Source organism: Lampris incognitus, chromosome 17 (genome assembly GCF_029633865.1).
Source record: "Lampris incognitus isolate fLamInc1 chromosome 17, fLamInc1.hap2, whole genome shotgun sequence".
Taxonomy (NCBI): domain Eukaryota; kingdom Metazoa; phylum Chordata; class Actinopteri; order Lampriformes; family Lampridae; genus Lampris; species Lampris incognitus.
The window spans coordinates 9,165,261-9,189,797 of NC_079227.1; the positions used below are offsets into that span (position 1 = coordinate 9,165,261).

Genomic DNA, 24,537 nt, shown 5'->3' on the forward strand with positions numbered 1-24,537 from the left:
CAAGACTGTTCATAATGTGCAACAGTTACACACAGTGCAGCCCGCGCAATGAAATGCTCAACAATTCAAATTTAAAAAGACACAAGCCAAAACATTTAAAACTGCAAGATAAAGGTAAATATAGAATGTAAAGGTAAAATGTCTGGGAACTCTTTTCCAAACTGCTATGCTAATGTGCAATAATGCAGTTGTAAAGGCATCATTAAATCTTATTAAGAAACGACCTTTAACTGTAGGGCGGTTCATAATAGACAAGGTAACACCTGCTCAGTGAATATAAAAGTGTGGTCTGTATAGGCAGTCATGTTGAAAGCTAGTTTACTGAATTATAGCAATTATAAATTCATATGGTCTTGCTTGTCTTACTAACTGTGGCTGGTGCAGTCTTTCTGTGCAACCACACATAACCTCTGTGTATACAACACAAAACAAGTTCCTTAACTGACAGGGGCGCTAGTTTATCTGTTCAACCGCAGTTAACATGGTGCTAAGCTGTGAAGTGAATTTTAGAAATTCTACACCAGTGGTACTCAGACCGCGGCTCACGAGCCGCATACAGCTCTGTGATGACTATATTGTGGCTCCTTTAAGTCCCCAATTTTGCGTTTTCTAATGCTTTTTAACCAAATATTTCACCACATATTGTCTGAGACACTTTGAAGCAGTAACGTTCCTCTTCTTTTTTCTGACGAATTTGCGGCAGACTAGATGCAGTACAGGTGTATTGCTGTCCTCCACAGATCATTTGTAGAACTCCATTGAATGAGCTGAATCCTTATGTAGAGTCCGGTGTAATGGAACAGTTCTTATTGTTTCACAAAGTTCTGCACTGAGTATTGATTTCAGTGAATGGTCTGTAACTCCCAATTTCTGACACTCCTGCCTGCATGAGGCTTATCTCTTTGTGATAGTTGGTGCATTCCATCACAGCATGATTCAGTTTCCAACAGTAACATTAATAATCCAGTTTGCCAATAGCAGCAACCTATGACCCTACGAAGGTTGGGTGAGGAGGCATATTTTTGTAATGTTGCTCTTTCCAAAAAAATATTGTCAATGTGGCTTCTGAGTTGGCCGAGTCTGAGTACCACTGTTCTACAGTGTTTTGCAATGTTGAGAATTAACAGCACAAATCAGCATACATTTTGTTCTTAAAAAAAAGAGCATGCATGTTTTTTATGGTTGAAAGTCATATAGAGAAAATTGCATGAGGCCACTTGCTATACAAAGAGAAAAACAATCTTCTTGTTTCTCGCTTTACTTTTTCTGACTCTTAATACTTTTTGAGGCCTTTTGTCCCATGTGACTATTCTACATAGATATGGATTGCATGTATTTTTTGAAATGCAGTCAGATAACGATGGCTCTGGCCAAGGCCGGCCCTAGGATTTAAATTTAAACAACAGTTTGCTTGTGACCTAAAAACATGGAATATCAGGGAATGATGTAGAAGGCTGTGGTACCTCAGTTATGACCTCTGCAGTTGCAGTCACGTTGGAGGAGGATGTAGAAGGCTGTGGTACCTCAGTTATGACCTCTGCAGTTGCAGTCACGTTGGAGGAGGATGTAGAAGGCTGTGGTACCTCCGTTATGACCTCTGCAGTTGCAGTCACGTTGGAGGAGGATGTAGAAGGCTGTGGTACCTCAGTTATGACCTCTGCAGTTGCAGTCACGTTGGATGAGGATGTAGAAGGATGTGGTACAACAGTTATGACCTCTGCAGTTGTATTCACGTTGGAGGAGGATGTAGAAGGCTGTGGTACAACAGTTATGACCTCTGCAGCGTACATCAGAGGAGGGAGTAGATGCCCCTGAAGTCTAATGATGTTTCCTAAGTAGCAGTCATGTCAGCTGACAAGGTAGATGGCCCTGGTGCAGTGCAAGTTGCTCCAAGATATTTCAATAGCGCTCCTGAAAAGATTACAATTGAGATTATTATTTCTTAAATATGAATTAGAAGACATTACATATAGGTATGTTGTGTATGTCTTCCAGGCTTATTTATTAACCGCACAACAAATGCAACTTTATCCAAACATGCAAATTATCCAGTTATCCAAAATATGACTAATATCTCTACATATGATCGACAAAAATACAATTCAACATCGCTAAAATGCAAATGGTCAGCAAGCCAATCGTACTGTCAAACTTTTCAAATTACAAAATTAAATTACTGTATGATTTACATATAATACAGTACAGTATAGAAAATATACCCTAAAACTCCCAAAGCCTCTCGAATTTAGCTTTTTCGTGTTCTCTCTGTATGTGTTTCACTTTATTACACACATTTATTATTATTATTATTATTATTATTATAACAGCTGGGCGGGAACCTTTGGCTCGCAAGCCAATTCTGGATCTTGGCCATAAGTCACGTGGCTTTCACAAACCCGCATTTCAAAAACGAGCATGAATAAAGAGCAAAATTCAAAGTTACTACAGCTGACTCAACAAGATGGCGCGTCTGTGGGGCGTGGCTTACATAGAAGTGCCGTGGGGTTCATAATAACGCCGCTGGACCAAACGTTTACTCACGAGCGACACAGAAAGTCCCACTGATCGTGTGCCCCCCCCCCCCCCCCAGCGGCTCCAAGTAACAGTACAGAGTGTTTATGCCAGCGGCCCTGGCCCTGACCCTGGCCCTGACCCTTTCCACCTTCACTATTCATTGCTTTTCATGTTGGTAATTAGGGAATCTACGCTACTGCTGCACCGACTCTCAGCTGAACGTCTACCATGTAAAATGTGGCTCTGTACATTTCTGCAGTAACACAGATGTCCACACGGTGGCTTCCTTGCTAAAGCTGTACCTGAGGGAGCTGCCCGAGCCTGTCGTTCCCTTCTCCAAATACGAGGACTTCCTCACCTGCGCACAGCTTTTGGCCAAAGATGAGGAGGAGGTATGCATGTACGCCCGTGTGTGTGTGTGTGTGGGGGTGGGGGGTACATGTTTAGCTATCCTTGTGTGGACCAAATGTCCTCATTAGGACAGCAAAACCTGACAGCACCTACCTTGTGTGGACATTTCAGAGGTCCTCACAAGGAAAAGGGTCTATTTTAGGGTTAGGACTTGGTTTCAGGGTTACGGTTAGAATTAGGGTAAGGTTAATGTGTGTGTGTGTGTGCGCGCGTGTGTGTTTAAGTTGTATTTGTCTAACAGTTGTCTGATCCATCTTCATCAGGGGGTCCAGGAGCTTGGAAAGCAAGTGAACACTCTACCTCTGCCCAATTACAATCTCCTCAAGTACATATGCAAGTTAGTCCACCATCAGTTTCCCCCCTTATATAATGACAGACATTTTGTCATTTTCACAATAAGTTGTAGCACACTCATGCATATTTGTAATTTCATAATCAGTTTGCATCTTGATATTTGACCTGAGACATATCCTCTTTTCCTCAGGTTCCTTGATGAGGTCCAGTCCCATTGTAATGAGAACAAAATGAGTGTCCAGAATCTCGCCACGGTATTTGGACCAAATATCCTCCGACCCAAGATGGAGGACCCTGTAGCCATCATGGAAGGTATGATACAATGCCATACAATACCATACAACTTTGTCAGATTCCTCTGAAATTTGCCTTACATCATAGCCACTCTATTTGAAGCATTGCAGGAAAAAAAAACATTGACAGAAATATTCAAGTACACATTTAAATACATATTACATGTAGTAATAACATCCCCATTGTCCTCATCCCCCCCAACCAGACCAATATATTTACTCACTCTGCAGTACCACAGTCCTGCATTACTAGTTATTAGTATTAGTCATTACTAGTTTTTATTACTGCATCTGATCACTTGAGTAGGAGTGATTATCATTTATTTCATTCATGTTAGTCGTCATTTAATACAAGTTAGACAATGGTGCTGAACTATTATTCATTGTTAGAAAAGCACTTTGCTATTTACATGATTTTAAAGTTAAGTTTTGGTACACCATATCTTGTGGATGGATATAAAAGTTGGTTACGTGGAAAGCAGTTATCATAAAACCTTGTGCATATGCCGCCATTATGACCATTCCAAGCAATGGAGGGATAAACCTGGTGGCTCGAAGAAACTAGAACTTTGTGGTACACTACCTGACTCTATGATGCTCAAACAAGGACAACTCGTCATAGATGCATTGGATTGGATACATGGATTATATTGTTAACTTAAAAAATGCTAAACCTTTAATGTCTTACGACAGCTCACATTTTTAGTTACACTCACCCATAAACATTTCTGGAGGGGCTGTAACCCCCCCACCCCCTCACCCACCCCATGTCAGTTTGTGAGTGAATGAGTTAGAAGCCAGGTGAGGTGTTTTGCATCTAAAAAGAACTGTTTGTCTCAATACAGTTTGCAATTTATCTATGCTGCATATAATGCAACATGAGTGATATCTACACCGATTTCCAACCATGTGCTACTAATATCTTCTCTGACGGTGTCCCTTCCTCTCCAGGCACCTCGTTGGTCCAGCACCTGATGACCATCCTCATCAGAGATCACAACCGCTTGTACTCAGGGAGGGACCAGGAAGGACCGACGGTGCCTCTGCCAGAGCTCACACCTCATGGGCCGCAGCTCCAGCAACGCAGCCTTGGCGCATGGATCTCTGAGGAGGACCTCCAGAGCGGCCCGGCCTCCAACCCAGACAACGAGCTCCACAGCAGTGCCTCATCACTGGATGCAAAACTGTGTGCGGCAGTCACCCCGACGCAGGCCTCTAGCCCCAACCCCGCCCCCAAACTGGGGTCTTCAACAGGGAAGGGGGAGACGGTGGTCAGCCCAAGTAAACAATCAAAGACGCTGCCTTCCTGGAAGTACACATTCAAAAGCTCCTCAGCGCCCCGCTCACAGCCACAAACCAAGCAGGGTGGCGGGGGGCCCACGGCAGACACGGCTAGCATGTCATCTGGTGGTGGAGGAGGAAGTGGGGCCGGTGGGAGCGGAGGGAGCGGTGGGAACTGGCTGATGAATGGTTTGTCATCACTGAGGGGCCACCGGCGCACCTCTTCGGGGGAGCGCTCAACCCGTGACCGTGACTCCACAGGCTCCACCCAGAGACTGTCCACCTATGACAACGTCACTACCTCCTCCAGTATGGGGAGTGTGCCCAGTGTTGCTAGCACACCCTGGTCCACGTCCTCCTGTGAGATCTCCGTCGTCGACTCAGGTGGCAGTGAGCCCTCAGTGAACCAGAACTGTGGAGGTGGGGTTGGGGCTGGGAGTGGAGTTGAAGAAAAAGGGGAGTGGGCAGAGAGCCACAGAGAGATTGAAAGAGGCAGGGAAGGCGGGACAGGGACAGACAGGAGCTCTGAGCAGGACGACGGCTGCGAAGCCATGGAGCTGTGTATGAGCAGCACGGCCTGCAGCGAGAACGAGAATGTGGCCGTGGTGTCTGGCGTGCCATCCATTGTGATGTCAGAGGAAGGGGACGAGGGGTCTGTGACCCTGGGCAGTCTCATGGAAGGACTTAAGGACGAGTTAAAGAAACAGAAAACAGCATACGAGGCGAGGATCAAAAAGTAAGCCAGTGTACAATTGGTGTTTGTGGCTACATAAATTATTTGATCTATCATCATCATGTATTTCATTTAAGTGCAGGAAAATAAATATTTGCAAAATTGTTTATATACACACACACACACACACACACACACACACACACACACACACACACACACACACAAACACACACACACACGCTGATGAGCCAAAACAGTATGACCACTTACCCTAGCAACCACCTGGTATGCTCTAGAAATGACCTAGTAACACCTTAACAACCACTAAGTAACATCTTAGCAACCAACTAGTACACCTTACCAACCAGTCAGAACACCCTCTCAAGCTCTAGTAAAAACCTATTTATTAACACATTTGAAACCACTTGGTAGCATGATAGCAACCACCTAGTATGCCCTAGGAATGACCTAGCATACCTTAGCAACCACTACATAACATCTTAACAAACACCTAGTACACCTTAGCAACCACCCTGGGCACCTACTAGTAACACTTCAGCAACTACCTAGTGCACCCTAGCAACCAACTAATAACACTCTAGCAACCACCCAGTAAACATCATAGCAACCACCTATGATGCCCTGGCAACAATCTAGTAACAACCTAGCAACCACCTAGCCCATGTTTGGCTGTAACTACGCAACGTCTTAGTGACCATAGTACATTCCAAGCAAACACTTATCAAAAAGTAAGCTATCACATGACTGACTTTTTTTAAATGCATGAAAATAAATATCAGCGTGTAGAGTGACTTTTATAGTACAGGAAAATGTCCCTGTGATACGAATATCAGAATAGCGGGGTGGCGTAATGTTAGAGACACAGTCACTTGCCTTGGGTGTCTGTAACTGGTGAACTGTGGCTACTTGGGGGGCAAATCAAGGAAATAAGAGCCTATGTTACCGACCCGTAACGTAATGTAGCGAATGAGGGGGGCAATATGGGAGACCGTCGCCACAGCCGGGACGCGAACCCGTGTCTCCCACTCCGCAAGCGACAACGTTAACCAGTCGACTAAAGGGGTCAACCGTACCCGTTAGTCAAGGACCAACGTGTCTACCTCTCCGTGCACGTTACAGTATTAATTAAATAATGCCAATAACAACTACCCAAACTAATTCAGTGCGAGCGCCAGTGTGCACTGCCCTCCACCTGCCATCGAAGCGACACCGTGTGTTTAGGAAACCAGCAAATAACAGAACTGATCACAATGTATGCAAAATGAGTGTGCTGCTAACCGGAAGTGCTCGCTTTACAAGTGAGACGGACGGGTGGCTGACGGCCGAGAGACGAGGCACACAGTGGAGGGGCGGAGGTGGACACACGGGGCACCACGTAGAACCAAGCCGGTCCGGTCGACGCAAGAAACTCAGTAGAATATCGAAGTTCAGCACGCGTGACAGGCGGAAATCCCAGAGGCCTACTAGCATGTAGCTTCCAGCATCAATAACAACACTTTGATAAAGCCACTCACCGGGTGGCAGTTTGTCGTTTCAAAACAAAGTCCATCCTCCCGTCCTTTTCGATGGAGAGGGCGATTGCCGGCTCATAAAGTTGTTCCTCATCCTTTAAATCCCGCAGGAGTTCCTTTAAGTTCATTTTCGTTTCGACGCCGGCGGCGGCCGCCATCTTGTCGGTTCTCGCTCGCTCGAAACTTCTCGACGCGACCGCTCTCGTTACGTGATTGGCGGTCTCGCAGTCCCGTGCGAATTTGCCTTCAGGCGACCACGCCCCCTTTTTAATCGACTTTTGATTAGTGGACTGCGACCACTCGACAAAAAAAATGTGTTTCCCAGAGGAGCCAACCGGTGCCGTTTGTTTTTCTACCCAGCAACCGCCGGGTGGAAATCGTCACACTCCCTGGCTTTCCCTTGCCAACACAGAGGGAAGACACACGATACTCCAGTTTTATTTGTTTAGTTTGACATTTGATTTTGGAAAAAGATATAAAACAAAGGGACATTTAAACAAAATCTCAGAATAACAATAAAAATGAATAGAGAAATACAAAATACGCTTCGAAATACGAGGCCTTCTCAGACGTCCTGACAGGGATCTGTAAAGCGTAACCAATCAGAATCAGAATCAGAATACTTCATATTCATCCCCGAGGGGAAACTGGGTCCTATTACCACACAATGAATGTTTCCAATTCACTAATGATGTGACTATGTCTGTAAACTCTGTACGGACAGAAAGTTAAATCAGCTCATCTGGACACAATGTTTATCAGGAGAAATGGTTCATCCCTCATCGAAGTCAGTGGTTCTCAACCTTTTTGGGGTGCTGGACCCCCTGCGTATTTTTGATCTACCCTGAGGACCCCTCCACCTGATCTTGGGGGAGGGGGGTTGCAATTTGATAGAAACAGTAGAAACTGCATTTTAAGTTGCATTATGGCATTTATTCACTCTTTGGGGCAAAAATAAGAGCTTTCAGTTGTAACTTAGATATAGTTAACAAAACAGAATTCTTATGCAGTAACTTTCAGATATATGTAACAAAACAGAATATGTATTCAGTAACTTTCAGATATATGTAACAAAACAGAATATGTATTCAGTAACTTTCAGATATATGTAACAAAACAGAATATGTATTCAGTAACTTTCAGATATATGTAACAACAGGATTTTTATGCAGTAACTTTTAACAATGCAAACGGGAGCGAGATCTCTTATTAAAATACAATAAATTACACTTGTGAAACAGATGTAATTAGAGAAAAAAGTCCCGTTACCCTTTATAGTTTAGGCAGATAAAGGTCTGTCACATTTGAGTAAAATAATCCCATTTCTATAAATGTCATAGGATCTTTTTTTTAAAAGATATTTTATTTTCACGGACCCCTTGCAATTACACCACGGACCACTAGGGGTCCGCGGACCCCCGGTTGAGAAACACTGATCTAAGTGACCTCTTCAGTCTCAACTAAAAACGACCACCTACCTGATGCTAACGTGTCAGGCCAGGACTCTGCAGCCTACACCATCTGCAGGCCAGCGGCCGCTCTTTCAAGGACCAGGATGTGCACATCCTTGATAGGGAGGAACGCTGGTTTGAACGGGGAGTCAAAGAGGCCATCTGTGTGAAGAGGGAACGACCATCCCTGAACCCGGGGGGGCTAAGTGTACATCTTTTGCCATCTTACAATGCTGTGATTGCAACACATGGCCACTGTAATTCTAGTTAATGGTCACGGAAAGTTGCATATGAAACCGATTGTTGGTTTGGGTCGTTACGCCACTGTATTGTTCATCAGGGTGGGGACACCTGCAGCCAGTTGAGACTGAAGAAGTCACTTAAATGAGTTATGAAACATTTCTCCGCTAAACGTTGTGTCCAGTTGAACTGATTCAACTTTCTGTGGTTGCCTTACCTGGATTATTGAGCATGCATAAGGACATGAAGTATGTACTGTTGTTTGAGAAAGACACACCAAAGTAGGTCTTGTGCATTTGTTTGAAGGCTGTGTTCAACCATGACCTTTGTCCCCCTGTCTGCCTTTCTTTGACCCTGTCAGGCTGGAGGAGTCCAGCGTGGCTCTGTGTGCACAGATGGAGCGCCTGGAACAAGAGATGGAGCAAGAGAAGAAGAAGCAACGCATGCTAGAGATCAAACTAAGGAACTCTGAGCGGGCGCGGGAGGATGCAGAGAACCGCAACCGGCTGCTGGAGAAGGAGATGGAGGATTTCTTTTCCACTTTGGGAGATCTCGCCCTGGGGGCAAGGACCAGTGACATATAAGACAATATGGCCAGAAATTGATCTGTGGTGCAAAAAAAAAGAAAAAGAAAAGGCATGGATCCTCCATAATGAATCAGGGCATTCCTTCAAGGGGGGAAAAAATGGACCAGGTCATATTGTGTAAATTCAGGGTGGGTTTAATGGAACTGACTTATCAAGAACAGACAGAAAGTTCACAGGCGTATCAGACTGGAACAGACTTGCCAGCGCTCCCCAGATGAATCTGGGGGATTATGGACCTCTTTAAAAAGTGCAGCGCTTCCTCAAGCCGGCTTGAAACGGAATGGAAGTTGAAGGCGGTAGCAGACTTCCTCTTCATCGCAAGGAGGCAGCGTTGCAACGAGGCAGGTGGCTGTATACATTTAGTGGAAGATGACGAAACGGTGGTATTTGCTGATTCCAACAGCGCTGACCTCTTCTACCACAACTTTACATTGCCGTGACCGGAATGAATTTTGTGGGGGGGGGGGGGGGAGAGACCTAAACCTCTTTGAATGAGATCTTATTGTTGAATGCAAACAGTTGAAGGAACTATATTCTGTTTATATGTATGTACAGCTGTACAGTGGTAGCCATGATAGAAGCCCCCCCCCAACACACACACACACATGCACACTTGGTGCAGTGGTATCTATGCTAAATTAATACTGCGGGTGATTAATTACAGATTTTATACTGTAGAACCAAATTAGTAAAACGTTAACACAAAATTCCGTTTCCCGTGTTCAAGAACCTCCAACAGCAGGAAAGAAAGAGAGCATTAATTATTCAAACAATTCATCTGGCGGAGGGTGGGGTGGGGTGGGGGGGGGGGGGGGTAACAGTGGCATTAATTCAGCTTGCAGCCAGTGAAAAGTGGGGCTTCAGCCATGGCTACGCCTGTACTCCTGTTTGTGTTCTCAGGCCCTTCTCGTGTGCCTACCTATCCGCCCTGACGACGGAGGCCCTATTGCGACTCCGTTCCCTGGCAAGGCCTCAGTGGTCGGTTTAGTGTGTGAGCCGCGCACACGTTGTCGGTGTACCTTTAATGTAAAGACGACATAACAGGAGCAGTATTAAGGGTTATCGAGTACTTTAAGCATTTACAATTTATCACACGCTGCCATAATATACCGGACATGTGAGCCCACATGTAGGCCACGTACCGTCCACAGTTCATACCAAAGCCGGACTGACTCAGTTGTTTGCTAGCTTAAGACTGGAACGGCCTGATTGGAAGCCATGTTGATTTTGGCACATGAAGCTGACCACTGCCGTCATAAAACAATGGAATTTCCTGGTTGTGCCTTCAGGGAAGTGTTATTAAATAGGAAAATGTAGTGTTGCCTGCTATTTCAGAGTTGTAGTGCATATCCCCCCCCCCCCATAGTTCACACAGTGGCTGCGTTCACCTTTTTTTTTTTCCCTTTCATAATATTACAATATACTGCTGAATTTTAATAACGTAATCTCCCTAGAAGGTGCCAATTATTGTGAAAATGAATTGTGAACTGAATGGAAGTCATGAATTAAGAATGTATCTTGTATTGAATGTAACGTGTCGTTGATGAAACCAGCCCCTAACAAATCCCCGTTTAAGATTACTGAGCGAAAAGATGATCATTGGGCTAAAGGCATGTCTATTGCGAGTCAAGCTTTATGGATTTTTATCATTCGGTTCTTCACACCCTCCCAACCATGCAAGCTATGCAGCACTAACGATGCTGTGTTGCCTTTTGCACCGTGAGGGGGGGCTCGACCGACTGACATCAGTCCAGGAACCTGATGTGTTTTACGCACCTGGTCTATTTAACGATCATTGGAGAAAAGAAAAAAAAACTCTAAAGTACATCATTTCCAGGGTGGGAAAAAAAAACCCTCTTACAGTTTTATGTATCGTGAGCTTTGCATGTGGTTTAACTGTTGATCCAGCGTCTTATTACCTGCCAGCGAAGGTGCAGAGAACAACACTTCCTCCCCGAGGGGCCCTTGTACGTACGCATCATAATCCAAGTGAAAATGTGATTTTCATTAGACAAGACGACGTGACTGTATTCTACCCTTTCCACATTTTGTACAGAACCCCGCAGCAAATGTCTTGTCGCCTTCATTCGGTGCGAACGTTGGCGAGGCGATGCTTTTTCAGGGTAGTCGGCCTCCGAGGGCTTTTTGTTCGGACCGGCTCGCCAGACGGTCTGCAGGTGTGTCACATATCTCAAGTTAAATGTTTCCTACGTCTTTGCTGAACAGCTATAGTGCTTATTTATTATGGATCTACGCTATTGTAATGAATGGACGTCTATGGGAATAAAGATGGAGAGATCTGCGAGACGCTGGCTAACCTCAATTCTGTCGGCTTTCAAAGGGCAGGCGACATAAGCAGGCCGACCGGCTCGTCGCATCTTTAGTGTGGACGTCAGCGCTTTCACCGCACAAACTCCAAGGTCCTAGTGAGAGAAATCAACCGGATAGGGCATCCGGGTGGCTGCCTCGCCCGTTCGAGTCCCCGTGTTACCTCCGGCTTGGTCGGGCATCTCTGCAGACACAATTGGCGGTTTCTGCACGTGGGAAGCCGGATGGGGGGATGTGTCCTGGTCGCTGCACTAGCGCCTCCTCCGGTCGGTCGGGGCGTCTATTCAGTGGGGGGGGGGGGGGAACTGGGGGGGGGTAGTGTGATCCTGCCACGCGTTACGCCCCCCTGGCGAAACTCCTCCCTGTCAGGTGAAAAGAAGCGGCTGGCGACTCCACATGTATGGGAGGAGGCACGTGGTAGTCCGCAGCCCTTCCCGGATCGGCTGAGGGGGGGGGGGGTGGAGCAGCGACCGGGACGGCTCAGAAGAGCGGGGTAATTGGCCAAGCACAACTGGGGAGAAAAAAGGGGGGGGGGTCCAAAAAACCGTCACTAGAGGTTACTGCATACTAGTACAGCAGGCTCAGTACAAATACCTTTATTCGAGTGCATCAAGATAAACAAAACCGAGCCTCAGAGTTGGTGGCACCTTCCTGTTTCCTAGGAAATTGGGGGGAAAAGACACACACACACAAGCATGAATCAAAGTGTATTTCTTTTATTTGCAGTACATGTTTTTGTTTGTTTTGGTTTTTTTTTTTTTTGGAGATTTTTTCCTTTCTCTTTTTTTTTTTTTGTGTTGGCATCGTCAGATCCCAGTGCATGATTTCTAGTAGTGCACTTCTTTGTTGGTTGCGGTTTTTCGGGACGCGCAGAGCCAGGAAGTCTTAAAACTACTTGCATGGCTGGATTCACTAGCAAACGTTACAAACCAGCACCATACATATAACGAGTTTGTTTGTTTTGTTTATTTCAGGCGTTTACTTGTCTTTTCTGTTTCTTTTATTAACATTATTTGGCCTTCCCGCACAGCCGAATCAAAGTCTGCTGGCCATGCGTGAAACAAAGAACTCCTCCCCCTGGACCTCTAAAGTGCTGACGTCATTTCGGGGCTGTCAGGCTACGTCAGGACCCATTCTCCACCAGGACCCATTCTCCACATACGGTGGAAACGAACAGGATTTTTTTTTTTTTTTTGTGATAATGTTCGCCAATCGTTTTGCCTTGAGAATTTATTGAGCGATATTATCATAAAATGATATATGATAAGTTTATTATATATTCTAACATGTTAGTGAAATTTTAAGAATCATTTTGCCAACCAACCGTGGTGCAGATGTTGCGTCACCAGGCCGGGAGAGTATATGCCCCCTGGTGGACATCTTGGGGCGAAGAGGCCTACAGCTTATGCTATGCTAAGCTAATAATTGCTAGCGAGTTCTCAATGCGGCTTCAAAACCCGATCCAAACCCATCTCGACCAATCTAGAAACGCATAAGAGAGCGATCCTTAAAAAAAAAAACACCCCAGAGACTCAATACGCGGCTCTACGCATCTTTACATCGGAAGCAAGGCCGGATCCAGAATCTGATGTTTGGGCGTGAAATGTATGTCACGCTTTAGAGGTCTCTCGTCTCTGCATCCACCTGCGGCCACAGATTTGACTGGCGGGCAAAGGCTGATTACCGAACATGACTATAAACAAGTCACAGGAAAAGAAAATTTGATCATCTCATACATTAACAAAGGAAAACATGGATTGACAGTACCAAACATTTTCTTCTCTACCTTCAGGAGACAGCTAACGTGGCTAGGCCCATCATTTACTACTAGCACAATTTGCTGAAGGTATTGCACATAAACTGTAAAAAATAAAATGAAAAGAACAAGAGAAAACAAAAAACAAAAACAAAACAAAAAGGAAAAAAATACATAGAACAATTCTCTTACTTCTAGGTGAAGTATACATAATGTACAAAACTAGAGGTCTGCTAAAATTGACAATAGTACACTTTAAAATAAATAAATAATGGAATCTGTTATTCACACGTCTTCGATAGCTAATTCTGCGGGCAACTACGTATATATCCAAGAACTGGTAGAAATTTAGTGTGAGGTAGTTCATCAAAGCCTACTTTAAAATCAAAATTACAGTTTGTTTAGATAAGTGGCAAGGAAAAAAAAAAAAAAAAGAAAGAAAAATAAACCTAAACAAAAACTCCCAATTTCATCCCTAACAGCGTTGGGCGAGGTAAATTAAGAGCACTTAAAACAAGAGAATCCGTTGTTGTTTTTGATTAATAGTTTCAGCAATTATGACAAATGGCGTTTCTGCACACCGCTCCTCCTTTCTGCTTACAGATGAAGTCAGCGTGCAGTCCGCTTAAACGGCTGCTGCGCTTGCCTTCCACGGCGAAAAGGGGATTGCTCGGAGAAGTATTCCTCTAATTTGTCAATCCTCAGAACGTCTCTGTGACTGTCAGGTTGAGAGACGTCCGAGTTTGGCTCTCGAATAGCAGAACGGTTAAGAACTGTCTGCAACACTAATGATGCACGACGGACACGCGGCTCAGATTCATGCTGGACTACATGCAAGCGGGCAACTCTCCACAGCCCGCGTGTCCTGTATGTGAGAGGGAAATGTGTGAGATGAAACAAATATCGAGGCAGGTTGGATGTTCAGAACGAGCTGCAACTCTCTAAGCCCTCTGCTTCTGCATTGTGGTGCCTGTTGTGGAGGTCTTATCCTGTATGCATTCATCCACATACCCTGCACTGGTGCAGCGAGTTTTTTTTTTCCTTTAATGTCTTTATGCAATCTCAGTAATCCAGATAAGGAATCAGTCCATCTGGACGCTCTCAATAAACGTTGCGTCCAGATGAACCGAATCAACTTTCTGCTGCAGAGCCAAGTTATTACGCTGGAACTTGAAATCGCAGCGTCTCTGAACCACGAAGGTACACCAGACTACTTCTTGTTAGCTCTAAAGGCCAAGCGGAGGGATAGGAATTTTCTGAAACGATGCTCGTCGGGGGTGGAGTAGCATAGCAGTTGTTCGGCAAGCGTGCGACAGTGGCTACATCGTCACGTAACTTTACAGCACGAGGGTCCGGATTCAGCCCGCCAGACGAGTCGCCTCAGCGGAGCATTAGCGCACTAGACCCGGGGGGCCAAACGGTCTTCCTTTACACCCAAACTTTGCTTTAACCTCTCTTGCAAAAGTCTATTAGGGGAACCAGGAAGTGCTCTGAGACAAAGACAGTATTGAATTACAAGATTTTTTTTTTTACATAGCGGTAGCATACTGCTAGTTACCTTTCTGACATCAGTGTTCACACCACATTTGCTATGATCCGACACATGTGACTATACATTCTGTCTGACTCCCCCCAAGCATCTCCAATAACACCATCCAAGTTTGACAATAACACAGCTGTAGATTTTCATTTATACAGTTTGATTCGATACTCAAGTAGTTAAAACATGAAAAGAGGGATTTACGACAACTGCACCCTCTCCAACAATCATTATATTTAATAATTAATATGCAAAGTAAAGCCGCAAAACCGCCATAAACCTACAACTCGCTTTTTTTTTCTCACTTTGATGAAAAACCTTGATAAATCTGCCCTTTCTTTCGATACGACAAACGTGTGGAAGCGTCTCAAAAGTGTTGGTCATCACCGCCATACCCTGCGAAACACGACACAACCTGACTTCGGGGTCGAAACTAAAAACAGTAGAAAAATATATACGATAGATTTGCGAGAACAACGACCGCCTCGTATGTGATTGACTTTTGACGTGGAAGCCGCTGTTGCTTCTTTTTCTAGACACCAAAAGAAAAAAAAATCTACACAGAACAAATACACTTCTTCCCCATATAGTCAGGGAATAATTCTCGACAAACAATAGGCACTTTTCCTTTCAAATCAATACAAAAAAAAAAGAAAATTAACACACAACAAGGGTGCCGGTATTGCATACAGTAAAGAATCACCAGTTTGACTCTGAGGTCGGTGATTTTTGTCTCGACTCGCTGAGCTTCAGCTTATTCCGATCTGGTTTTATTCAGCATTACACACAAGTCTGCAACGCAAAGGGACGAGGCCAATTCTCTTGCATCCAATTTCCAAATTGATCTTGATACGTAAAAAAAAAAACCCCACAAAAATACATTTTTTTTACATTACTAATGGCAGGATCTCATGGTTAAGAAGCAGAAATATTCAGCATATTCACACCGTTCTGTCACACTGCTAGCGTCTATCCCTCCAAAACACCAAATATCGACACGTTCACGAGCCTTCTCAACACATCACAACTCCCTACTTACGTTCTACTCATTCCTTCACCGACGTTACAACCTCGCACAACTCTACATTTCACGTCTCGGGGGGGAAAAAAAAAGCCCTCGAGGCATATCAACCACAGTCCCCAGTCTTCACGATCAAATCCGTCTTCAGGAGCGACGGAGGAGCCGAGGGACTACGACCCGTCCACAAAAACCTTCTCTCCATCCAAGCGAGTCCACCACTGGCCTGTCATACCAAGATGTAACGCAGGCCAAAATAGTTTAAGCACTTAATATTAAACGGAGAAAATCATCGCAACAACTTCCAAGTTACCTTTCTTTAACCTCACCGCGCCATTTCCATCACACAGCTTCCAATGACAGCAATGTCAAAACATTAAAAAAAAAAATGGCGAGGGGACTCGTCGAGTACCCCTGATCACCAAAATCAAGATTCTCATACTGACGGGGGGGGGACCACAAACTAAAAGAGGACAAATTAGCTCATTATGTTTTCGGAACTTTTTACAAGGCGGGAAGGTAGAAGTGACTTACGGGAAGAGAAACTGTTTCGTTTTGTACAAATAAAAATCGACAGGACCTCATTTCAAACAAACGGATATGTCCTACGAAGACGATATCCATTCTTTGCGAGATTAAAAAAAAAGGGGCAGCGGGGAACTAATGCGGGGGGTGGGGGCGGGGGACTAAGGACTAAGATCATACAGTTATCATTTAAATAATGTTTCAAATGGCTCACTGCAAACTTGTATTGAAGAAAAAAAAATATATTTACCATAAAATCTGTACAAACTCAATCTATAATTGTATGGCAAGTTGCAAAAGCAGTAGCTTAAAAGTGAAATGAATGGTTTTAAAAAGAAAAAAAAAATAGATCACATTAAAAGATTTTACAATATATTTCTTAAATCCTCACTGTCAGGTGATACAAACGTAGTGAAATGTTCTCATCTTAGGTTTCCAAAAAAAAAAAAAAAAAAAATGAAGAGATGTCACAATAAATTACAGCCAAGACTCCAAGGCAAAAGGAAATTTAAAATACGACTATATAACAGTAAAAAATAAAAGTATCTGTCTTCTTAAAACCAAAACAGAAACATTTACCAACCAGCTAGTAAAAACTGGCCAAGACGCTAAACCACCGAAGACGACAAGCGGGATCAGGAGGGGGGTGGGGGAGGGTGACGCGGAGACGGTGGGGTGGGCTGACCAGTGTCGGGTTTGTGGTCTCGGGGTCCAGCCGGGCGAGCGAGCCCGAGAGCAGGAAGTGGCGTTGGTGGTAGTGGTGGCGTTGGTGATAGTCATCTGCAGCAGCCCAGGGGCCCAGTAGCTGTTGCGGCGGAGGCGCTTGCTGTCTCCAGGCTGCTGTCCGTGTCGGTCAGGGTGGGGTCGGTTGACATGGAGGAGACATCGTTGACGGAGGACGTGGAGGGGTGGTGTTGGTGGTGGCGTGGTTGCTGCTGGGGGCTGCTGCTCACTGCTGCACCTGTGCTATGAGAAACAGAAGGACCCGCCTGTGGTCAGCAGTCGAACACACTGCAGGCGTGCGGAGGCGGTAGCGGGGCTGCAACTGAGATATCGATCAACCTATCGATTCGACCGATCCCTTAGTCTATACTCAAGGCCCAGCGTTTTCGGTTCTTACCGATTTTCACCAAAAAAATACCCAGATTTTTAAACTGATTTTCACCCGGATTTTATGTTTCCCCGGATCCAAAAGTTGTTCCTGTTCGTGTGAGGTTATGTAACAGTGGCCTCTTGTGGCGAAATTCGGCATGCTGGATGGCTTTGAAAAATAAAAATTGAAATCGCTGAGCCTTGTCTGTAATATGTCAAAAAATATGATCAGTGCCCATTACAAGTTCTTTGAGCTCAAAGTGATGTCTCACAACTGTTTACTTCAGCTGACCAGCAAACCAGAAACACCCTCAGGTACTCCCCTCATGATGTGAACCGGAGGACGGCAAGAAAATCTTAACATTTGCGAAGTTGTAACCAGAAAATATTTTGGCATTTTTTACTTGATAATTGCCGAAAGCGAACGACCAAAATTAAAATCGATTAATGTTCTGTCGACCGGCTAATTGACTGATCGGCTAATTGGTTCCGCGCTACTGAGTGGCACATCACAAAAGTGTCTGTGAAGTCAATAGCAATACACATCGCCACGGGCTTTGTTGTTATCGTTTTGTTGGCGTTGACAGCAAAATGTTGCTCTGTTTGAAATCGTTTTCTCCCCAATTGCACCCGGCCAATTACCCCACTCTTTCCGATCAATCTCGGTCGCTGCTCCTCCCTCCCCCTCTGCCGATCCGGGGAGGGCTGCAGACTACCACATGCCTCCTCCCATACATGTGGAGTCACCAGCCGCTTCTTTTCACCTGACAGTGAGGCATTTCACCAGGGGGGGCGTAGCGCATGGGAGGATCACGCTATTCCCCACCCAGATCCCACTCCACCCCGAACAGGCGCCCCGACCGACCAGAGGAGGCGCTAGTGCGGCGACCAGGACACATACCCACATCCAGCTTCCCACCCGCAGACACTACCAATTGTGTCCATAGGGATGCCCGACCAAGCCGGAAGTAACACGGGGATTCAAACTGGCGATCCCCGTGTTGGTCGGCAATGGAACAGACCGCCGCGCTACCTGGATGCCCAAAAGCACAGGCTTTATACACTTTGGAATGACCGAATATTGAAATTATGTTTTGTTTTTTCTCCTCCTTTAAATGTGTGGCCAGCTGCAGGGGGCACTTGTGTATTGTGAATCGAGTCAGACTCACAAACAAGCCTGCGTTGTGTCCCTACACACACACACACACACACACGCAAATTTACAAAATGTCCACCAACCTAAAGAAGCCGGTTGTCCTCTGATCACCCCGTTCTTCGTCCTTTCCTCCCAGTCCAGAACCTCTTTGTATATCAACTCTGGAACGGAAACACACACACACACACACACACACACAAGTACACATATATTTTGTTGAATTACATGAAGTAGAAAAGTAAACACACAGAGGGGGGGAACAATCCACTAAAATCCACTTTATTTCACGTACTTTTCTCTTATTCTAATCCCTCCATCTCCATCACATGTTGTTTTGTCAGTTCAACACTGTGTACAATTTAGCCGTGCCTTAGCATGGCAGCTTTACTCTGAGATTTTTCAAAATTATTTCTTTATATATTGCCTTTTTTTTTTTGGCTTTGATGTAAAATGCTTTAGTCTCCATCCATCTCACCTTTATAAGCTTACGATTATCTTTTTTTTCCCGTCCTTGTGTTAAAAAAACCCATTATATCAACATGCATTTTTATAATTACCAATTGATGTTGCTTTGGTTACCTTGCAGCGAGGCTGAATTAAACATCAGACTGAATTAAACAGGCTGACCTGAGATGCTAGCACAACAACATTTGGTGTGCGACGGGGAAGCGGCTCAGGGAGGCAGGAGCCAATAAACAGCCCGCTGTTTGTCTCTGTCACTCTGCACTGCAAGCCGGGTGTGGACAGACACGTCCTCCACGACAGAGCGGTCCACTGTTTATGACACGAGGGCGAAGGAGGAACTTACGATGACAAATGGACTTGCGTTCATACAGCGCTTTTCTGGTCTCGTTATTCGTCCCGTCGCAGCGACGAGGACCATCTAGTCATCCTGTGATGGATGACAGATGAGTCGTGCGACGATTAAAGCGAGGAAGAGTTGCGCATCATCAACCCAGCATCAGTATCTTGCTCAAGGACACTTCGACACGCTCTCTGGATGAGCCGGGGATCGAACCAGCAACCTTTTGACTCCTAGACGACCCGCTCTACCTCCTGAGCCACAACGGAGCAGAAGAACGAGCTCTCCTCCCACTTTAAATTACCACTCACCTCTGACAAAAAGTTCTCAGATTTGGATAATATATCGGTATATTTCCAAACACGAGTTTCGGATTGAAAATCTCAAATCGCACGTTCATAATCTGGGATTACATATTACAAATTCAAATTGTGCATTTATGATCATCAGAATACGTTTATAATCTTCAGCTCAGGTCTCCTATCACACTTAATAATAAATTATGAAGTTATTAGTAAATAATACAATATATAAGCAATATAATATACAAGCATAAATTATTAATAATTCAACCATAACAAAACTCTGTATAGCAGTGATACACCTGTTGTGCATACATACTTACCTACAGTATTATATTTATTATTCCATTTAATTTAATTTTTCTTTTGTTCATAGGTTTCTTTTCTTTTCCTTTCTTTTATCCTTTTTCTTTCTTCTTTTTTGTTGTCTTTGAAGTTTTGTTTGTTTTGTGTGAGTTTTATCTGCAAGTGCTGGGAGCTGCTGTAAACCGGAGTCAAATTCCTCGTATGCATAAGCACACTCGGCCAATAAAGTTGACTCTGATTCTGATTAAGGTTGTGTAAAAGCACAACGGGGAAGCAGAGGTATGCTAGAAGACATGTGTTTTTTTTTTTGTTTTTTTTTGAGTGGAGTCAGGGTCGGGCATCAGTCTTCTGCGAGGCTATGAATTCAGACAGGTTATGAACAAAGCAAACATGCGCTTGATTTGTAGAGCGGAGACGATAAGTCCTACAGGCTGTTACACACACTGCAAAGATGTGCTGAGCTCACGCAACACGCTGCGAAACTCCAAACGCTTATGACAGCTGATCAGAGAGGAATTATGTCTGTAGGAGGGGAGGAGAGGAGAGGAGAGGAGAGATGAGGACGGGAGAGGAGAGACAAGGAAGGGAGAGGAGAGGAAGGGAGGAGAGGAAGGGAGGAGAGGAGAGATGAGGACGGGAGAGGAGAGGAGAGGAGAGGAGAGGAGAGGAGAGGAGAGGAGAGGAGAGGAGAGGAGAGGAGAGGAGAGGAGAGGAGAGGAGAGGAGAGGAAGGGAGGAGAGGAGAGGAGAGGAGAGATGAGGACGGGAGAGGAGAGGAGAGGAGAGGAGAGGAGAGGAGAGGAGAGGAGACAAGAAATTAAAAGAAAAAAGAGCAGAGAGAAGAGAAGAGAGGAGAGAAGAGAAGAGACGAGGAAGGGAGGTGAGGAGAGGAGAGGAGAAGAGACGAGGAGGGGAGGGGAGTGGAGAGAAGAGAAGAGAAGAAAAGAGGAGAGAAGAAAAGAAAAAGGAGAAGGGAAGAGGAGAGAAGGATATTAGAAAATGGCTTCTCACTCACCTTTCCACTCTTCGACTGTGTGCTCTCTTTCATCCAGCTGTTTGTCTGTGATCAGGGGAGGCGGCTGGAAAAAAAAGCACAGGACCGGTGTGAATACTAGGACCGGTGTGCATACTAGGACAGGTTTGCATACTAGGACCGGTGTGAATACTAGGACAGGTGTGCATACTAGGACCGGTGTGAATACTAGGACCGGCGTGCATACTAGGACAGGCGTGCATACTAGGACCGGTGTGCATACTAGGACCGGTGTGCATACTAGGACAGGTGTGCATACTAGGACCGGTGTGCATACTAGGACCGGTGTGCATACTAGGACCGGTGTGAATACTAGGACAGGTGTGCATACTAGGACCGGTGTGAATACTAGGACAGGTGTGCATACTAGGACCGGTGTGCATACTAGGACAGGTGTGCATACTAGGACCGGTGTGCATACTAGGACAGGTGTGCATACTAGGACCGGTGTGCATACTAGGACCGGTGTGCATACTAGGACCGGTGTGCATACTAGGACCGGTGTGCATACTAGGATAGGTTTGCATACTAGGACCGGTGTGCATACTAGGACAGGTGTGCATACTAGGACCGGTGTGCATACTAGGACCGGTGTGCATACTAGGACAGGTGTGCATACTAGGACAGGTGTGCATACTAGGACAGGTGTGCATACTAGGACCGGTGTGCATACTAGGACCGGTGTGCATACTAGGACCGGTGTGCATACTAGGACAGGTGTGCATACTAGGACCGGTGTGCATACTAGGACCGGTGTGCATACTAGGACCGGTGTGCATACTAGGACCGGTGTGAATACTAGGACAGGTGTGCATACTAGGACCGGTGTGAATACTAGGACAGGTGTGCACACTAGGACCGGTGTGCACAATAGGACCGGTGTGCATAATAGGACCGGTGTGCATATAAGGACCGGTGTGCATACTAGGACAGGTGTGCATACTAGGACAGGTGTGCATACTAGGACAGGTGTGCATACTAGGACAGGTGTGCATACTAGGACCGGTGTGCATACTAGGACAGGTGTGCATACTAGGACTGGTGTGAATACTAGGACAGGTGTGCATACTAGGACCGGTGTGCATACTAGGACAGGTGTGCATACTAGGACCGGTGTGCATACTAGGACAGGTGTGCATACTAGGACCGGTGTGCATACTAGGACCGGTGTGCATACTAGGACCGGTGTGCATACTAGGACCGGTGTGCATACTAGGATAGGTTTGCATACTAGGACCGGTGTGCATACTAGGACAGGTGTGCATACTAGGACCGGTGTGCATAATAGGACCGGTGTGCATAATAGGACCGGTGTGCATATAAGGACCGGTGTGCATACTAGGACCGGTGTGAATACTAGGACCGGTGTGCATACTAGGACCGGTGTGCATACTAGGACCGGTGTGCATACTAGGACCGGTGTGCATAATAGGACCGGTGTGCATATAAGGACCGGTGTGCATACTAGGACAGGTGTGCATACTAGGACAGGTGTGCATACTAGGACAGGTGTGCATACTAGGACCGGTGTGCATACTAGGACAGGTGTGCATACTAGGACTGGTGTGCATACTAGGACAGGTGTGCATACTAGGATAGGTGTGCATACTAGGACCGGTGTGCATACTAGGACCGGTGTGCATACTAGGATAGGTGTGCATACTAGGACAGGTGTGCATATTAGGACCGGTGTGCATACTAGGACAGGTGTGCATATTAGGACTGGTGTGCATACTAGGACCGGTGTGCATATAAGGACCGGTGTGCATACTAGGACCGGTGTGCATATAAGGACCGGTGTGCATACTAGGACCGGTGTGCATATAAGGACCGGTGTGCATATAAGGACCGGTGTGCATACTAGGACCGGTGTGCATACTAGGACAGGTGTGCATACTAGGACCGGTGTGCATACTAGGACAGGTGTGCACTGCATTTCATATTTCAGTCATCCGAGCCGACGCTCCATCTAAACATAGAGCAACCTACCCTCACTGCATTCAGACACATCCAAGTCCACAAAAGAAAAAAACGTACAGACTTTTTTGGACTGTAACAAAGTCACCAGTAGTGCACTACTTCAACCCAATCCTGAGGGTGGAGCTCCTTCATCCGTTAGTATTTTTTTAGTTGACATTCCCATCCACGGCACCGTCAGAGGTTCACCGTTTCATTCACAGCATCTGACGGTAAATGAGCAGGAAATGACTCGACAACACAATGGCGATGCGTGGCTGTGGATGAGGACTGCAAGGTTCAAACTTGAGAATTCAGCTCATAGGGAGGTCTTCTCTAAACCATACCGCCATTTTTATTTTGAATTGTAACCTTTTAGTTGATCTTCACCGGCGTAACACACGATCATGAAGCGGGAAAGGGCTTTGTGTGTTGTGCGATGGGGAGAAATCGGCTGTTTACAGCAAGCGAGACGTCTTTAAAGCAACTCCACCCTCACAGCCAGGACGCTCGTCTACGACTGTTCCTGCTTTAGGCCTGAAACGTTCTCCACATGAATGAACGAACATGGCTGCTGCTTCAAGATACACAATAGCGACAGGTTTCCTGTGATGACAGTGGAAAACATTTGTACTAGGACGTCATGACTGGGGTGTGGCCCGCAGAGCAGCCCGAGTGAGAGTTTCAGCGGAAGAGGCTTACTTTGTGTTTCATTTCTCTTTAACTCGCAGTGAAATCTAGATGGCGAGATGCTGCCGCGTGACCAGCGTGAACTGTGAAACTGAACCCTACCTACATGAGTAGAGAGTATAATGTAGGCACAGCCTGCAAAAAATCCAAACAACACTTTGGATGGGTGTTGAATAACGGAGTAAACGGCGTCGGGACGGTTCAGAGAGATGGTCGATGGTAAGAATTATGTTCTCTTTCCCGGGTCAAGACTGAGATTTAATCCACTTTTGCAGCCCCCCCCTGTGCTCTGTTCAAAAAAACATCCTACTTTCTGAAGCCAACTCGTCAGTTTGGCAGAAGCCTTGCATGCCAGAGAGAGGAGGAGGAGGAGGAGGAGGAGGAGGAGGAGGAAGAGGGCAGGAGACAGAATGGATGAAGAGATGAGAACAGAGGAAAAAGGAAAAGTGAAGGAGGAGGAAAAGTGAAGGAGGAGGAGGAGGAGCAGAGGGAAGATGGAGAGAGGGGGGAAGATGGAGAGAGGAGGAGGAGGAAGAGGGCAGGAGACAGAATGGATGAAGAGATGAGACGAGAAGAGCAAGGAAACGTGAAGGAGGAGGGGGAGGAGAGGGAAGATGGAGAAAGTAGTAGGAGGAGGAGGAAGAGGGCAGGAGACGGAATGGATGAAGAGACGAGAAGAGAAAAGAGAAGAAAGGAAATGTGAAGGAGGGGGGAATAGAGGGAAGATGGAGAGAGGAGGAGGAGGAGGAGGAGGA

At 45.7% G+C, this 24,537-nt stretch overlaps 2 protein-coding genes across 4 annotated transcripts in view; one reads left to right on the top strand and one right to left on the bottom strand.

Annotated features, from left to right (window-relative positions):
• The window catches only part of si:dkey-191m6.4 (rho GTPase-activating protein 22), a 47,998-nt gene extending 38,343 nt beyond the window's left edge, over positions 1–9,655 (top strand). The window contains exons 6-11 of one of the 3 annotated variants that reach the window (XM_056297234.1): positions 2,774–2,906; positions 3,189–3,262; positions 3,410–3,531; positions 4,464–4,919; positions 4,956–5,529; positions 9,054–9,655. In XM_056297234.1, coding sequence (XP_056153209.1) covers positions 2,774–2,906; positions 3,189–3,262; positions 3,410–3,531; positions 4,464–4,919; positions 4,956–5,529; positions 9,054–9,276 — 1,582 coding nt within the window. In that variant the 3' untranslated portion in view covers positions 9,277–9,655. Of the gene's footprint in view, positions 1–2,773; positions 2,907–3,188; positions 3,263–3,409; positions 3,532–4,463; positions 5,530–9,053 lie in introns of all 3 variants that reach the window. The other 2 variants (XM_056297235.1, XM_056297233.1) reach the window with 2 other exon arrangements.
• Positions 9,656–17,222: 7,567 nt separating this feature from the next.
• mapk8b (mitogen-activated protein kinase 8b) overlaps positions 17,223–24,537 on the bottom strand; it is a 31,674-nt gene continuing 24,359 nt past the window's right edge. Inside the window, exons 10-12 of the mRNA XM_056297757.1 lie at positions 21,119–21,182; positions 18,778–18,855; positions 17,223–17,407 (exon numbers count right to left, since the gene is read on the bottom strand). Coding sequence (XP_056153732.1) covers positions 17,223–17,407; positions 18,778–18,855; positions 21,119–21,182 — 327 coding nt within the window. The remainder of the gene's footprint in view (positions 17,408–18,777; positions 18,856–21,118; positions 21,183–24,537) is intronic.